This window comes from Alosa alosa, chromosome 9 (genome assembly GCF_017589495.1).
Source record: "Alosa alosa isolate M-15738 ecotype Scorff River chromosome 9, AALO_Geno_1.1, whole genome shotgun sequence".
In the NCBI taxonomy this organism is placed as follows: Eukaryota; Metazoa; Chordata; class Actinopteri; order Clupeiformes; family Clupeidae; genus Alosa; species Alosa alosa.
Window position 1 is genome coordinate 23,026,356 of NC_063197.1, and position 19,052 is coordinate 23,045,407.

General features: G+C 40.0%; 1 protein-coding gene across 1 annotated transcript; it reads left to right on the forward strand.

Annotated features, from left to right (window-relative positions):
• Nucleotides 1-3: 3 nt before the first annotated feature.
• Nucleotides 4-18,942, forward strand: slc35d1a (solute carrier family 35 member D1a). Its single transcript, XM_048253253.1, has 12 exons — nucleotides 4-206; nucleotides 659-692; nucleotides 773-859; nucleotides 1,466-1,533; nucleotides 1,698-1,769; nucleotides 1,880-1,948; nucleotides 3,821-3,923; nucleotides 4,743-4,835; nucleotides 9,637-9,704; nucleotides 9,855-9,933; nucleotides 15,032-15,114; nucleotides 17,365-18,942. The coding sequence occupies exons 1-12, from the start codon at nucleotides 97-99 to the stop codon at nucleotides 17,471-17,473; spliced, it is 975 nt and encodes a 324-aa protein (XP_048109210.1). The 5' UTR covers nucleotides 4-96; the 3' UTR covers nucleotides 17,474-18,942.
• The last annotated feature ends 110 nt before the right edge of the window (nucleotides 18,943-19,052 follow it).

The window sequence follows — 19,052 nt, forward strand, 5'->3', positions numbered from 1 at the left end:
TCTGTGTGTTAGTTTGGCGGAAGTTCAGAGACGTCAGCATGGAGAAGGGGAAAGCTGAGAGAGAAGCAATGCTTTCAGAGAGATGAGGCATCTAGGATGGCGGACGAATCGCTCACGTTGTTTGTAAAGCTGTTCGCCGCTGGATTTTATGGAATTAGCTCCTTTCTCATCGTTGTCATTAACAAAAGCGTTCTGACAAGTTACGGGTAAGTCTACGTGATGCCCAATGTTGTTGCTGTTAGCGGAGTGCGGATTTTGGCTAGGTTACCTAGTTACAGTGGTCAGTTACTTTGGATTTCCACTGATGACTTCGATTGTAATGATACATTGCACATCGATTAGGTCCATAGGCGTGAAAAATACTGCTTCAGATTCTGTCGTGCTGGCAGCACAGTCTGCGTTTCATTGTCAGGATTTAGGCTATTAGAAGTTAGCCATTTTTCTCATTTGTTTAATACAGTGCTGTTTCTATGGGCAATTGAATGAGGCGTTGCTTTTTCTGATTCTGTTAGCTTAACCTAACGTCAACCTTTTTGCTGCATAGCCTTGTCTTGCACAGCGCAGTATTTGTTTCAAATTTGTTAAAATAAGAATAGGCCTACAATTCGGTCGGTCGATGTACACTTGTGTGTTCTAACAGCATAATTTTTACTTTTAGATTTCCCTCTTCGATATGCGTTGGGATAGGTCAGGTAAGTGCCTAGGCTATCTACCTTCCCTTGATATTTGGCTCCTCTGCTGAAAGTAATGTCTGAGTGTGTCTTTTCCATAGATGCTGGCCACATTGGTCGTATTACAGGTGGGAAAGGTCCTAAAGGTGATCTCCTTCCCCGACTTCGATCGAAGTATACCTCAGAAGGTAAGAGGATCGGGTAGGCTGGCCAGTTTGCTGCTGACAGTCAGAGGCGGACAGAGTACACAGCTTCATTACTTGAGGAAAAGTACAGATAGGCCTACCCTTTGCTAAATTTTACTCAAGTACAAGTAAAAGTACAACAGTCAGATGTCTACTTAAGTAAAAGTACTGAAGTGGAGTAAAGAGTACAATATTTGCCTCTCAAATGTACATGAGTAAAGTCATAAGTACTCCCCAAAAATGATACTTGAGTAAAGTAAAGATCCCTCAAAATTGTGCTCAAGTACTATACTCAAGTATATGTACTCCGTTACTGTCCGGCTCTGATGACAGTTATAGCTTATGTGAGTAGTGAATCTCAGAATAACGTAGGCCTTTATCGCCATACCTTTCCCTGTCATGATTGCAAACGTCCTGGTTCAAGATGTGTCTTTCAACAAGTGATCACACTGCTGATGAGAGTAATCCTACAGTATTCTATCTTCCTCAATAGACCAAGGATAGGGTGTTATCATAGGATGCATAAGAATGTTGACTACCCAGATTCCTTTCAGTGAACTGTTTATCACCTTAGTCATTTGTCTCTAAAGTTCTCTCTTTGTATTGCAGACATTCCCTCTACCTCTCCTTTTTGTAGGGAATCAAATAACTGGACTGTTCGGAACTAAAAGGCTGAAGTATGTTGTTTTTCTTGACCATTATTATCAACACCATACACGTTGCCAGGCCATATTGTGGTTTTAACAGTTGCATCAGCACAGAATTTTGTTTTTAGATTTGTCCACTCACATGAATGGTTGTCCTGTGGTTAATAAAATTGAATTGTGTTTTCCTCTCATAGTCTGCCCATGTTTACAGTCCTGAGGAGGTTTTCTATTCTCTTCACAATGCTTGCCGAGGGCATTCTTCTGAAGTAAGTACCATGCCTCCATGTGGCATTGAACAAGCAGTTGACACACAGTGATTATAACACGTCATTGCAAGTCCAGTCTGTTTATGGTCCTTGAATCTTTTCATCCACAGAAAGAAATTTTCTCGGCCTGTTCAGCTCACTGTATTTACTATGATCCTGGGAGCTTTTGTAGCTGCAAGGTAAGACAGAGAAATATGTTGAGAAGAGGTACCGTTCTCTTTCATTTTGATCATGTGTTTTTGTCATGTTGCTACATGTTCACTGAAGACAAGGCTTCTTGACATGCTTTTATGGTTTAATTAAAGAAAGGAATTAGTTGGCTGTATTCCAGTTATTCTACTGTGGTATGGTCAATATCGGTGGTAATATTGCAACAAGATGTCAACAAGACTTTCTGTGATGTTTACATTAATGGCCATATAACTGACAGGTTTACTTAAATCTAAACTGGGATATAGTGATATAAAAGTTAGCTTTATAACAGTTTTTTGCATATAGCAGTCTGAAGCTGACAAGGGACAGACAAGAGATCCATTTTGTCAGCAAAGATGGGTTGGCCTTTGTTGACATATGTTGCTCCTCAGCACACAAACAGTGAATGAACAAGGTCATGAGTACCATTGCCGATATAACGTGCTCTGCACATGTAAATGCCAGATATCATGGCTATTTGTTGAAGTCTGCTCATTTAGTATTTTGTCATACTTTCTCCCTCAGTCAGCCAATCATGTTGATGTGGTTATAGAGTTCCATCGTCAGGAGGATATGGGTTGATGAAGGCATATGGCACTGATGCACAAACCCTTGGGGAATGGGTAGTTACTAGTCAGACGACATTTGGGTAAGACCTGGGGTGTAAGTAGCAAAGGACAGCGTATTTCAAGAAGTACTTTTACGTGACACTTAGGGTTATCTCAGAAGGCAGTGCAGAGATGGATTACTGCACGGGCCTACCAGGCCCAGGGGCCCAAGGGGCCAGGGGGCCCTGAAGCCCAAGCCTTTGCATGTAATCATTGCCTCAATATCAACAAATCAGGATGTAGGCTATAAATCTGATTGAATTTAGTATTGGCCATCCCCAAAATGCACCAGAATACAGGAAATCACATCAGAAAAATTAAAAAATTTCTGGGGGCCCAAAAGTTCATAATCCGTCCCATGCATCATCAATCTTTTCTTTAGCCTCATCTGTGCCCTTGGATGGTGGATGTTGTGGCTCAAGTGTGTTGTTACGTTCCTGATATGGGAACAGAAGTTTCTGTGTGCCTCTACGGAGTACCCAATCTAGGGTCTTGAGTTATGCTGAGAGTTGTCATACTGCTAGTAAGATTCTGACCGGAGGGAATTGTGATCATTGTTATTATGTTCCTGACATGATGCCTTTTGTTGCCTTTGGTGGTACCATAGAATGTCCATCAACAGGCTGCTTTCATGATCTGAATTGGTGATGTATTGTTCAGGTTGAGTGGAATATTTGCATGACTGAGAGGGAGGTACAGGGCGTAAATCAATTACATGCCTACACAAGTCATATTTTGGATCGAGGCCATCTGGTTTCAAAAATTCCCAGAGACACAAAGAAGCTTTATCTCTGGGCCTGTGTATAAGTATAAGTATATATACTTTTTTGATCCCGTGAGGGAAATTTGGTCTCTGCATTTAACCCAATCGGTGAATTAGTGAAACACAAACGGCACACAGTGAACACACAGTGAGGTGAAGCACACACTAATCCCGGCGCAGTGAGCTGCCTGCTTCAACGGCGGCGCTCGGGGAGCAGTGAGGGGTTAGGTGCCTTAGCTCAAGAGCACTTCAGCCGCGGCCCACTGGTCGGGGCTCGAACCGGCAACCCTCCGGTTACAAGTCCGGCTACAAGTCCACGGCTGCCCCTACGGCTGTAGAATCCTGAGGGTTAATTATATTAATAAAATCATAAAAGATGAGGACCCTTTAATATTATTTCTGGGAAGGATCCAGGAAACATAAAGACCACTATAGTGTCTTTTCAATTACAAAAAGTTACAAGGTCTTTCTGTTTCTCTCTTTTGCAGTGCTGACTTGTCATTTGACTTACAAGGATATGTGTTCATTCTATTTAATGATGTCTTGACAGCAGCCAATGGGGCATTTGTAAAACAGAAGCTTGACTCAAAGGTAAGCGCTGACAGGAGAGGTCATCACTATTCTTTTTCCATTGCAGAATACTCTACACAGTTTTTTTGTATCAATGCAGCTCTTATGCCTGTGTTTCAAGGATGTCCTCTTGCCCACAACTTCAAATATAGACGTAATGTAAGACGTGATGAACATGTTTTTTCACAGATGTTGTTCCCTCCATTAATAGAGGATTCTGTGTCAATATGAACAATATTGTTAGTTTAGGGATTGTGCTGAATTTGGCCTGTTGATGGATGGCCAGGTTTTTTGCTTTTGTGTCAAAGTTACTTTACAGTGGTACTTGTCAGGGGAAGGGCAATATCAGAGTGTATATAAAGATCCTCAGGAAGCCTAAGTTCAGATTTAGATTATTTACCTAGCCCATGAGTCCACCTAACCCTTGAGATAACTTTGCTGACGCATAACTAACAAACCATTTATTGTGTGCTGTTGCTGGGATTGTTTGGTAGAGAAAAGGACACACATCAGGGCTAAAGAGGAGGGTTAACATTTGTGAGTGTTAATAATATTACCACACAGACATGGGGCAGAGTCACTTGGGTCACATGTGGCCTATTTAAAGCCTCTTGACACAGTCTGTGTTGCCAACATAGGCTTTGCCACTGGTGAGACATACTGTACACGCACACTCACTACAGAGTTTTGCTGCTTGAGAGGAGCCTTCACAACATCTGCATACAGGGTCAGATGGAATGTTCTGAGGCTCCTGACTTAAATATCTTGACCTACAAGTCTCCGTCTGTGTTCCTACCCCCCCCCCCCTCTTCCATTCCCCCCCCCACCCCCAACCTCCAGGAGCTGGGAAAGTATGGCCTGCTGTACTACAATGCTTTATTTATGATCCTGCCGACCCTTCTTCTGGCTCAGGTCACTGGAGATGTTGAAAAGGTAAGAGACAGTCGTTTAGCATGGACTTCAAAGAGACAGGCCAGCCGCTGCACCCCTTACAAACAAGGCTAGATCAAGACCAGACAGGACAGTGGTACATTTTGTTTGATGTGACCAATCACGCTAGAACCCTAAGGGGGTGAAAGAGGGGGTGCAGAACCTTTCTGGTCACTTTATTTAGCATTCAGCTCATGATGAATGTGAATCATTTTATGACATCTGGAGAGTTGCGATAGAGCTTTACTGGTGAGATTGACTCCTTTCTTACATGTCCTTGTGTAGTGAAAGTGCAAGAGATGTTATCCATGGTTAAGGTGGCCAGCCTCACACAGGCCATCTGTGTGGTCAAGTGAGGGCTGATGTGCCCCAGGATATGTCTTCAGATGGTGAGGTTGTAAATCAGACTTTTTCAACAGTAAATTTGGTTAAAGGGACATTCCTCCCCCAATAAAACCTAAATGAGCTGCTTCAGAAAAATCATTTGGAGATACAGACAGTACATTTGGAATACTTTGATAGAACAACCATTACATCTTGTTTGTTAGTAGAAGTGGAAAGTGAAATATTTTTAATTATTTTCTCTCTTTGATCTTCTTTATTCTGTAATTGGCTTTAACTTTTGAGTAATGATCCAGATAACTTGAATATAATACATTGCTCATGGAACCATTTCGAAATCATTGGTTGAGTTCCGTGGGTCCTTCTAACATAAGCACAGCTTTTTGATGAATCACGCTTTTGATTCCCCCTCCCAGTTTTCTGTGGAATCCGTGTAGTCCGATTCGTCAGTGTGGTGTGAGTGTGCAAGGCCCGAGGCCTGAGGTGAATGGTGTGTTTTATTGGGCAGAGCTCGGCTCAGGGGGTAGGCCCCAGCTTGTTTGGCATGAGGGCAGAAGGCGGGGGGAGCAGGCCGCACAAAGCCACCATTATGCCAGCAGCCGCAGCTAATGACTCCAATAGCCCAGCTCCAGAAGTTTGTGCACTGACCCTGCAATTTTTTGTCTTCTTGTGCTCTTTATTCCTATCAGTCCAGTGCTGTTTCAGAGCTTCGAGGGTGTTTTTAGGTGGAGCCTTTTTTATGGCTGTAGAGAAATTTATCTAGGCAGTAAATAATGATGTTTTAGACAGTAAACAATTAGCTGACACTCATCTACAGAGTTCCTTTGGAATTTTTCCAAACGGACATGATGTTTTATGATACCGTGCACAGAGCAGCATGGAGTTGCTGGGCAGAGTTTGGAAAGTTTCCTGGAATTTTGTATATTACTGATAATAAAGCATTTTATTTTTCCCACACAATTGATAATAAATATGAACATGATATGGTAAAACTCAGAATTCTTATCTATGAAATTCCAAAAATGTTGAAGGTTTACTAGGAATACTATGAGGTTTAAGCTTGGGCATAGCCTGGGTGCCATTCCGAACTTAGTCCCGCCCACAACATTTGAGGTCGGGAAGTTCGGTCTGGCATTGTTCCATTGTGGTGGAAGTATGCTCGCTCTATATCGGGCGGACCAATCAAATCAGGCTTTACGATGATGGACAGGTGAGCAACGGCGCCTGGTCTATCACGTCACCTGAGCACGCTTAGATTAGGCTTATGTTTGAAACAAAAACGCTGTGGCTAGAAGGATACATGGCTTTTAAGACCCCATATGGAAAATGCATATTATTTAATGAGGTTGTATCACTGAAAACGATTATTTCTGAAAACTTTGGCCAAAGTTGAGATGTGGGAAAACTCGTGGTTTCACTTTCATCAAGGAAAAAACAAGCTGTTGCATTGCGACATGTTCCCTCGTTTGTTTGGAATCTCTGATTGACCACCTGTTCGAGGGATTTGCGACAGCCTTTCCCAGCTGTTTAACATGTTTGTAGCATATCACTGTTAAACAGAATTATTTTTAAAAACGGAGGGGATATAGGAGAAGAAGGATGGTTTGTGTTAGAGATGCACCGATATGGAATTTTAGGGCCGATAACGATAACCGATATTTATTGGTTTGTTGTGACCGATACGATAACCGATAATATTACTCTTGAAAAAAAAATTAATAAGCATAATTGTATTGCAGTAATTTTACCTACCACCAAATGGACAGAACTCATAATAGTCCTCAATAGTACAGCAGTCAACATAACAGTAGCCTAGCCCTACAGTATGTGTGGCTCCTTTAAGTGAACCTGACGTCAGTGAATTGCGAGTGAGTGGCTAGAGAGTATGAATCGTTTTCATTTAGGACTAAACACTCATAAACGGCTCAGCTGGGAATAAGCTACAGTATAGCGACTAAATCAGAGTTTGTGAGGGAAACTTAGGTTTAGTTTCAACTGCGGGTAACTGAATAAACCTGCAACTCCTCAGACTGTATCTTATGTCCGTCTAGGCTACTCTGTTGCGCACAACCTGCTGCAGCAGAAATGAAAGAGGTTAGCCCCTAAGGTTTTAATAACTTATTATGATGACCTGTCTGGAACTGAAGCAGGAATGGTTAGCATATTTCTAGGTAATAATACAAAACCCAAGCTAAAGTAATGCAAATATAATACTAAAACACAACTTAGAACTAGGCCTACTTATGTACTCGTCCCACTAACGAGTTTGTTTATTTGTTTCCCCGACCAGCGCGGTAAAGTGCAAACACACCAGCACAAGACGACTCTAGATTGGGCTGAGCTCCGCTCTGGTAAGGTTAAATGGCGGATCATTCACAAGAGGATTTTGAGATGCACAGATTCCCAAATGAACGCATATCCACAGATTTTGTTAGAGTGGTGAAATACATTCACACCGCTGACATTATATTGAGGAAAAAGTATAGCCAACCAAGCTCAAGTAGCTCAGTGTAGCCAGACGGACCTTATGTAGGCCTAAATTAGACTTTGAAAAAATATGGGCAGGGAATGGTATAGCCCTAAAATTATCAATGTGTAGGCATTGGTGGGCCAGAATTCTGTTATCATGGGGACTGATAGCCTTGAAAAAAATACTATTTAAAACAAAGGCACCATTTATCCCATGCAGCTGATGTTTATCAATATTTGCTAATATTCAAATATTGCAAATCCATTTTAGACCTTTAAAGGGATACCTGGCAAGCCTGAAATGTTGCTCTGATTGGTTAGCTCTGCCATTCTATACAATTGGCAGTGCAGGGCTCTGTGCTGGGGATGCAGGAAGTAAATTGATCCTGCTTCTCGCCCAATGTCTGAATGAGACTGAAGGTCATTTAACCAATGGGATATTCTTCCTACAGGCAGTAGGGAGGGCAAGAGAGCCTTCATTAAGCCCGTAATGAGTCATTTAAGATGATTAATTAATTAACACAAAAACGTTGCCTGGTGTCCCTTTAACTAGACCCCTGTGAACTGGTTTGGAATTATGACGGTAACATAGTTCACACAGTTCTAGAAGGTGTTACCCAGGTTTCCAACCTGTCAAGAGGGATTTCATGAATTAACTGTGTTCAATGCTACACTTTGCTCCAATTATTTGCACTGTTACACCCCACCTTTAGTTGGCCCTTTAGAGGTGAACAAATACCCACCACTGACCCAAATTCCTCAGAAATAATAACAATAATAATGATGATAATCATTATAACAATAATAACAATAACAAGTCAGTCGCATTCAACAACAATACTAAGGCATAATAGCCATACAAGATTTTAAGCCTAATTACAAAGCAAACAATCTGCAATAAAATTACACAAATTTGGACTGCTGCTGACAAAAAGGTGCTAACTAAGGTCAAGGTGGTTCCAACGAATTCTTACCAATGGGCCAATTAACATGCTTCCACTAGATTTACATATTGAGCAGCCAAATACGTATCCATACAAGTGGGTACCACTCCCACTAAATACAAAACTTCCACAAGTTACTGTGATGTGTGCAAGGAACCAAGCCGGCAGCAGAGCAAATGCTCGGAAGGCTACTACCTCCCAGAGCGAGAGAGAAAAAAGATGCACGTTTTAAAACAACGTGCAGACGAAGGAGTGAATGGTGGCGAAGCTGAAGTTAGCCAGGCGATAACAAAGGCGGCCAACGAGGAGGGCCCGACGGTAATTGTAAAGCAACTTACAAAAGATTCACTGAACGCTGAAATGCTGATGTGGTACATGAAAATGTAGCTTAAAATGCGCACAATGCAATCAAGCATTTTGGGCGATGTGAAGGCACAAGCCGGCAGCAGAGCAAATGCTCGGAAGGCTTCCACTGAGAGCGAGAGAAAAAAAAAAGATGCACGTTTTAAAATATCTCTATGCACGGCTCTGCATTCCACAAGCCTAGAGCGCCCTCTCGTGGCTGTAGACGGTAATGTTTACTCCTTGGTTTATGTCGGTCAGTATGAATTAACATTTAAAAACATGTTAAATTATATATGTTTTGATATAAAAAGTCGCATCTGACTATAAGTCACAGAACCGGCCAAACTAAAAAGTGTGACTTATAGACCGGAAAATAGGGTATGTTAAAGCAGGCTCTATAGAATTAGTGTGTGCCTGGCTTGTGGGGGTGTGCCATCACAGTGGTTGCATCGGTCCAACCCTTGAACACATGCAGCCGTAATTGTCTCTTCATATGGTTGACTTAGTAATCTTTACCATCCTCATTATGGTACTTCCCAAACTTGATTAACAAGCAGAACTCGCCATACTCCAGATGCATTCCAGAATACAATAGCTACGTTGAAAACCTGGACAAGCCCATAAAAAGGAAACAGTTGATTGTAATGAATGGTATTTTCTTACTAGTATGTCATTTAATATTCTTCTGTTTGCTCTTTTCCTAGGCTTATAATTTCACAGGATGGTCAGACACCGTATTTGTTGGTCAGTTTGTTCTATCTTGTGTAATGGGGTGAGTACAACAAAACAAAGCTTGTCTAAATCTGAGCTCTTCCCATGTGCAAATGTTAAGCCCATCAGGTTAGACTAGGTTGGTCCCTTTTACTTTTTTTCCAACATCATTTTTTGTAATAAAATGGGTTTTCTCTGGCTGACCTTGTAGGTTCATCCTGATGTACTCCACAGTACTCTGTACACAATACAACTCTGCACTAACAACAACCATTGTTGGTTGTGTAAAGGTAAGTCTATAGGTTACTACTGATGATCTGAAATGTCCATTTTTGGTCAAGGCTGAAAGCTAGGAAACACTGGACTGATTCTTTTTTATTTGCATGCAATCAAACTTGAATTGATCAGATGGAGAACTATTCAGCAATATTGGCATTACCTCACAGTAAATTATGCTCTGGCCATGATTGAATAATTTTGGAAAATGACTACATTGTCACATAGGTATATCATAATAATACCTGGACATTTGACCATTTTTCATAGTTATGAATGTTGTGTTGGCTTTGACCATGTAATAATAAACACACTACCTTGGAAACACACTACCTTGGATAGTTGGTTAAACCTGGCCAAGTTTACCAAGTTTAATGTTACAATGTTTTGGCTATGATGTCAAGACTACCTTCCCATGCTAGTTGTTGGTGTTCAGTGTTGGGCAAGTTACTTCAAAATCGTAATGTATTATGTATTACTTATTACTGTCATTTCAAAGTAATTTGTTACATTATAATATTACTGTCTCTGAATTGTAAGGCATTACACTACTATTGCATTACTTTTAAGTTACTTTCACCAAAATATCTAGAAATATGGATTTGCCATTCTAAATGCAGTTTATTACGCTCAATGCACCTTGTTCTTCCAATGGAGGGAGATGTGGTATAGCATAATGACTGAGCTAGGCTTAAGGCTAACAACAGTAAAATGCAATAGGCGCAGTGCTCATGATGCAATACAAGGAACAATCATAGTCAGAATTTTGTTAAAAACCGACAAAAGGTCAAAGTCTGGTAAATTGTGATAGAAATACTGTATCTTTAAGGCCTAGGCCTACTCATTAAAATCAATAGAGAGCCTACTATATTGTAAATCAAAGCTTAAAGGAACCGTATGTAAGATTGTGGCTAAAACTGGTACTACAATCACTTTCAAATTACTGTAGAGTGGTAGCCTAGAAATCTAGACGCACCCTAGCGGCAGCTGCCAGGGCTAGTCTAGCAACTCTCCGTTGGCTTGTGAGCTGGAAAAATTAAACTTCTATCAGGCCAGTCAAATCGTTAGGGCGGGCTTAACATAATGATTGATGGCAGAGTTGCAGCGGTTTGGCTTTGAATTCCTGCTACTTGAAAAACAAAGAAGATGGATCTTGCTGTTGGTGAACAGCTTGACACGAGTTAAGCTTTTTTTAAGTTGGCAAAAGTTAGAACGAGCCAACTAGCTCCGCTGGTGGGAAAACGCATGGGACTCGTTCTAGCGCTGTCCTATTGCGTGCAGAGGGAATTTGAAAGACAACCGATTATCCCGCCCCTCGGACTGAGCACTGCGAACTGTGAGTGCCCAGACCCTACATTTTAATGTGGGTCTGGCTCGTCAGGCTAGTAGAGCGGTGTATCCCCTTCCCCTCCCCTCTGACTGGCAGTGTTGGCAACCGGATGCCGAAACACTACTGACTTTGTGATTAGTAAATAGGTGGAGGGTGGCACATTAGGGCAAAACACAAAATGACAATATCATCAGTTAAGGGCTGCAACTTGACTTTTTAAATGACAATATCCTGGCCAGACTACTGTTGTCAGTGATATAAGTATTTGAAATGATAATGCTTTCTTAATGTCTAGTGACATATCAGGGCAATTTTATGATTAATTGAAATATATTTTTTACATACGGTTCCTTTAATAAAGACATGTCAAGATGGTGGCCTGCTGGCCATTTCGGTGCCCTAAGTGAGTGGCTTTGAGTGAGTGACATTTAAATGATAACTCAAACACCTAAAGTAAAATAAAAGGCCTATTATTTACAGACCATTCATTTCTGAAGAAATGCTGTTTTACTTATAAATGGTGCACTGTCACTGTAAGAGCAGTGAACTTTACGTTGTCATAATGCCCTTTTGCCAGCTCTTGTTTACAAGCCTTATTTGTTTGAGTTACATTGATAGCACAATATTAACAATAATATGCACAATGTTAAGTTGTTTTAAGCAGCCTTCATTGCTTTGGAAATGGAAGTATGCAATGATATGTTGCACCCGGTGTTACATGGCAACTGGCTCCCCATGTTAACTGGCTGCGTTGATGACGTTTTGATTGATGACGAAGTCTTTGACAGATGTGGCCGCTTGCAGATTTGTCACTTTCTGATATAGGCCTACTAGAGAGGCACACACAAATATGCATGACATGTTTAAAAGTCAAAATTGTATGTAGTACTACATGCACTGGACCATTAATATGCCACCCAAAAAACAAACACCTAATAAATAGCATAAATTAACTTCACGTGGGTATCGAAACACGAATAAATTGACCTGTTTGCTTGGTAATCAGACGTCTATCAACTTGCACCACGAGCCAGCTGACGGCACGCAGAAATTGACTTCAGTTGTATGATTAAAAGAAGTCAGCTAACATTATGATAATTGTAACAAGTTAACATAGCTGTTCATGTTATCTGGCTACCATGTTATCATGCTACCGTTGCCCAAGCCATTTAGTAGGCCTTCAAAGTATCAGGGTTAAGTTTTACAAACGTTTCACTAAGGTTAGGCTGTGGCCGCCCCTACCTGAAGTGTCTGTAGAGCAAATAAATCAGCAAATAAATCAAATAAAAATGTGTATCCTTGTGTTGTGTAGCCTATCCTTTTGTCCAGCCTATTCTTTTAAGAATTCAGTTCATGAAACACAGGCATTGAAACCCACACTGCAATGGGCAGGAGAAGTCTATAACGCGGTCCATATTTTACACAAAATTTGCGCACAGGAGAGTCAAAACTCTAAGGGTTATAGGCTATTAACGTTAATGTTGCTGACATGTAAACATGGGTTTGATATTTTATTTCCCAATTCACACGTTCATGCTTCTCCTGTGGCGCAACAGGTTAATGCTTATATAGCCTATTGCTTTTTCACGCAGTCAACATGGGTTCAATCCTCCCCATTACCCTTTTTTTTTTAAATGTATTATTTATTTATTTTTAGACCAGCAACGCTTCCTCAATTTAGGCTACAGATACTAGGTGGCCACAGAGAGCCTGACCAGCAGTCAGTGAAATGTTTGAAAACTTAACCATGATACTTTGAAGACCTATTGGCTTGGGCAACTGCTGTAGCAAGACAACACCATCAGCCATGCATGTTAACTTGCTACAATCATCAGCTGACTTCTTCAAATTGTATAGACTAAGTCAAATAAATTTCATGATGACTTATCAGCTGGTTCGTGGAGCAAGTACGTAGATGGTTATCATGTAGCTTAAGTGGTTTCATTTAGGAAGCAGGTTCCATACCCACGAGTTATTATTAGGCTATTTGTATTTATGTTTTTGGTGGCATATTCATGGTCCAGTGCATGTAGCGCACTACAGACAATTTTGACATTTAAATATGTCATGCATATTTGTATTTGTTCGTCTCCAGTTTCCATCAGAAAGTGACAAATCTGCAAGCGGCCACATCTGTCAAAGAAACGTCATCACTCGTGAAACGTCACCAACGCAGCCAGTTAACATGGGTGCCAGTTGCCATGTAACACCGGCACCCGTATAACGTGGCCAAAAGCTATTGTAGCCTTTAGCTTTTTTATCCTATTAAAGATCTCCAGACCAAAGATTTACGCTTATCTCCTCCGCCGTTTTCCATACATGAAAGCTGGTATTATGAGTCCTGAATCATTACAGGCATTCAAATGAAATGTCTTTAAAAAGCATGTACATTTTTTTTTTTTTCTCCATTTGCCTACCAGTGTATGATGCTTACATGAGGGAAACATTCAAAAACCAATAGCACCCATATAGTTGCTGTTGTTTTGAGAAGTATCTCTCATGCAAGCATCATGCAACCATGCAAAAGCAATTTACTATTGTAATTATTATATCTTACATTAGTAAAGCAGTCCTCTGATGAAACTTTTTGTGAACAATGTTAGCACTTTAAACATTGACTGTTTTGAAGTGAAAGTGCATGTATAACAATATAGCAAAATAATAATTGTGATAATGATAATCATCATGATAATTTGATGGGGTACGTATGTGGGCCCTATGACCCCAAAGTCTGCCATGACCAGGCCTCAGGTCAAAGAAGTTATAGAAAGGCTGGTGTTAGTGCATTTTGACATTGTAAACGTTATTGATGAAGACTGAAACGCAGTTTGCAGTAAAGCTACTATTCATTGGTTACATTTGGGTGCCCCCTCTGTCCTTTGGTGCCCAACGCAAAGTGCGTGATGCGCGTGCGGTTGGAGCGGTGGCACTGCCAGGCTACACAATCTTTTTTTGCATTTCTATCCCTTTATTCTCTTTAATTCAAGTTCACAGCACAAAGCTGACATGCACAACAGCATAGTTTGTGTTTTATCAAGAATCAAAAAGATTAGCGTGGCACTACTTTAGATGTTTCATTAATTTACTTGTGCTATTTCTGTGGAGGCATAGAAAGATCTTTCGGTTTTAAGCACACAAAGTGCACTAACTATTATGTTCTTCATAGCCTTGTCTCTGACAAGCTGAAAATAATGAGCGTGAGGCTTATGTCCATCCCGCTAAATAGTCCGCCTATGGAGTCTGCTGCAGCCACAGTCATCTTCAACCAGTATCAGGAGATAACGTTCTACTATTTTGCGCGGATTTTTTCTCCTCTGTTGTTCTCGCGTGGTGTTTGCAAATATGTATCAAAACAAAACACCACTTAATTTCGGGTTAAATGCATTGTAACGGGCGTTACTGAAGTTTGTACCGAGTAAAATATTACCCTTTTTTTTTTGTAATGCCTTACATTACCACGTTACCGCAAACAGCAATATATTACAGGAATTACATTACTTTTGTAACGCGTTACACCCAACACTGTTGGTAATAAAAAAGTTTCCTCAACCGGTAATCTTCCATAACCTCAGTGAATAGTTCGTAAGACTAGCATTCTGTACAGTTACAGCAACATGTGGTCAAATATTTGATTAAAACATTTACTTTAACATTAACATTAACAACAGTTCAGTTGAGTACTGAAAGTGAGGTTTGTATTTGGTGACCCCGTGCTTTTTTGGTCAGTCCTATGGAATGTGTACATTCCTCTTTCCTCTCTAATTACTGGTTATCTTTCTCAGAACATATTAGTGACTTACATTGGAATGGTCTTTGGAGGGGACTACATTTTCTCATGGACTAACTTCATTGGTTTGAACATAAGGTACTACATATCTTTCATCCTCCCACATGTACATTTGTCTCCGTTATGTCTGAATGCCCTGATCACCAAATCTGACATTACATGTTTAAGTTCATTTGTGGCTGGGATCTATGAAATAGTAGTGTTTCTCTTGCACAGAGATTGAGGTACTGATTTCTATGTCTGCTGTGCTTACTCTGTTTTATTCCTGCTGTCTTTTATGTGGTATGTGGCGTTGAACTAATGTGTGTTTTGTATGGTAAGCAGCTGTATGTAGCATTGTATGCCCAAGACAAATTTCCCTTCTGGGACAATAAAATTCATCTAATCTTAAGTACGACGGAGTATTAGGGCCACACATGAAGGAAGAAATATTTTTGCCATGACGAGATTAAACTCGCCATGTCGACATTAAACTCGACATTTCGAGAATAAAGTTGAAATGTAATGTCGACTTTAATCTCAATATATCGACTTTAAAGTCACCATGTAATACATTAAAGCGACATTTCGAGAATAACGTTGAAATATCATGTCGACTTTAATCTCGACTTGTCGACATTAAACTCAACATTTTGAGAATAAAGTTAGTTTGGAGAGAGAACGACCGCTCGGGACGATTGAAAGGGAGGACAAATTAAACATTCCAGTTTTCTTCGACTGCAACAATGATTAGACATAGGCCTATATCATGTGAACAAAACATAAAACCAGTAACCTCCGTTGCTCAGCCAAATACTTTCTTGTAGGTCCTTATCACGGAGTTACAGGTGATAAATGCGATGGTCAAAAGTAGCCTAAACGTCATTAGCAGTTTATTTATTTATTGTAGGCCTATTATTAAAGAGTGTTTTTCATCTAAAGGTTCAACTTCATGCTTATGCACTAGACTAGGCATACTAGGGCTCTCCCAATCCTAGAATTTCACATTGCTTGTTTGTAATGGATGCAAAACAGCCTATTGCTGAATGTCTAGGGACGAATGAAGCTGTCCTCCTCCCGACCACCCCATGTACTAGTAGCCTACATGCGCACATATGCACACATAGTGCATAAATAAAGTATAGGCCTACATGCACACATATTCCCTCACGGGATCAAAATAGTATATATGCTTAGGCTATACCTGTGTTTATAGGCTCCTATGTTTATTGCAGGTGAGACATGGAAAAGCAGTTTTAGATAAATTAGTTAACCTATGGAGAGTGACGGCCTGGTTCATGAAGGGCAGTTATTTGAATGTGCGTTGGCCTTACCCACGTAAAACAGTGAAATAGCATTTTGTATAGAAACCTATCATTGGATACATGTATTATTCTAGCTATATAGCCTAAACGGCATAGTGCATTATTTCCAACCGCGAGATACAGCACTTCACGATGACTGCAATGAGTAGTAACAGACAAGACGCAATCTATCTGAATATCTGCAATCTATCTGAAATAACACCTATTTGATTTGAAGCCCATTATTCATGTAACATATTGTGTGTTAGTGTAGGCTAGCTTAAACTGTGTGTGCTATGTTTAAACTGTATTCCGAGTTTAATTTCAGCATGTCGACTTTAAAGTCGACACGTCGAGATTAAAGTAGATATTATATTTCAACTTTATTCTCGAAATGTCGAGTTTAATGTCGACATGCTGACTTTAAAGTCAACATGTCGAGTTTAATCTCGCCATGGCAAAAATATTTTTTTTTCTTCATGTGTGGCCCTAATACTCCTTCGTACTTAAGGAATGCTGTGCCGAATGTCACTCACTACGTTTTCATGCCGGGAATAAGTGATTTTGAATCAGTTTATTGCCCAAATTCCGTTTATATCAATATTCTGTTTAACCTGTTTACAAGTAGAATGTCACGTTTTGAGCATATTCCTGTTTACATAGCAATCAACAATAAGTCAGACTGAATACGTCAGTGACGCAGCCTACAAATAGGCATTCTGTGCGTATTGAGCATGCACCGGCCTACAACAGTTTTCCTTCTGGGAGCATATTCCGTTTAAGGTGTTTTAACGACCCAATATTCCGTTTAAAACAGGCATATGCTAGCGTGTGCAAACGGTTTATTAGTAAACCGAATATGGCCTTTTTCGGTTTATTTCAATCAGAATAAGGTGTTTACAAGACACATGCAGGTTTATTCCCAATAAACTGATTCAAAACCATTTATTGGCTGCATGAAAATATGATGACTGTTGTCAGATGAACATGACGGCATCCTGTCGAAATAACTACAATACTTTCCCCCTCATATCTCTGTTCACAGCATTGCAGGAAGCCTGGTGTACTCGTACATCACTTTTACTGAAGAGCAGAGCAAAAGGCAGAGTGAAAGTGCTGGAAAGCTGGAAGCAAAGGGGAAGATCGCTGTGTGATATGCACTGGAGGACTTGTTTACTTTAGCACAGTGTTACACATTTCTCCAATTCTCCTCTTACATCTTTTTTTCCTTTTATGCTATCAGCATTAATGAATAACATGCCCAATGCTGTCAGCATGATTCAAAGAAGCAGCAGACACACCCATCTGCCAATACTGCCAGAAAGTGTGGATGGCATGTCTCCATAGACAAAAGAATTTGGTTACTGTTGTATGGCCACTGTTGTTATTGTTTGCAAAATGTACACATGAGAACAGTTTTTAGATGCATTTTCTTTTTACTCTCAGGCTTTTATTCTCTGGGTTTTTTTGTTACATGAGATTAATATTTTAAAGCGGTTTTATTCTTTTCTGTTTGTTTTTTAACTTGTCATTTCTATTTAAAAGGGAGACACTGTACTGTGCACAGTCAACAAAGGGCTTGAATTCTTTCTCTGTTACGTTTATAAAAACTCCTTCAAGTCCTGATCAGCTGACATTTGAGGTAGTCATATCTCTGTCTGTATGTACACATATATGTGAAGAAGAATGTTCTTGATAAGCTCCCCTTGAGATGAGCTTGGTCAAGAATTGAATGTTTGGTCATAACTTGTCAGAATATTCTCTTCAGTATTTGGACACATTTATCATGACATTTAATCTATGTATTTGGAGAAGTAACATGCAGTTGGTCTATTTTATTTTATTTTTATGGTATTGTTGACTGTTTTATTGTTTTATTTTGGTACAAATGGTCTGTTTTATTGCACTTTCACAGTTTACAGAAGCTTAGGTGAGTGTTTTTTGTAGATTTGTGTGATCGGAAAGGGTAAATAAATGTATATTTAGAGTTGCCTTAACCTAGCAACACATGGGAGGCATTGAAAAGATACTTACAAGTTTATATATCAGAATCACAATGTGACCATATTTATACAGTAGCCTACTTATGGAATGTAGTCAATGCATTTGACTCCTAATTCAATACTCCATCCCAAACTCCTAAATCCAGTAAACTTTTGTTATAGGTTACCGAATTTTGGAATTGGATCACCATTACTTTTTTTCATACATTTGTAGACCCTCAATTTATTGTGTATGTCTCCTTATAAGTGATGTTAAGACGGGGCACATGGTACACAGAATTTGTTCAAATTACTTGAACTTCATGTCATGTTTGTAATGATGTGCTGAATCTGCAGTCTGTTGGAAACAGTGCCCCAATGAGAGGCCTGATTTTAAATGGTTGACCAGAGTTTGTGCGTGAAACAAAAACCTGGCCTCAGTTTATTCCTCTTTTTACAAAGATCTTTTCCCTTTTTGTACAGAGATCTTTTTATATTGCGGATTGAATGAAGTGCACTGTTCTGTTTTATTCCTATGTGATGACCTCTGTTGATCTGACTGAATGTACAGACTCAACAGAGAACTTTATTACAATGGAACATGTGTACAGTACTGAAGTAAAATACCTCAGTAACACGAAGCCCATGTCTCATGCCTCTGTCTGACTTTTGTGGGGTTTTGTGGTGTGGGGCTGCTTCTTCTTTACTGAGGGCGGCAGTAGTGAGCTATTTTCTTCCCATTCGTTTAAAA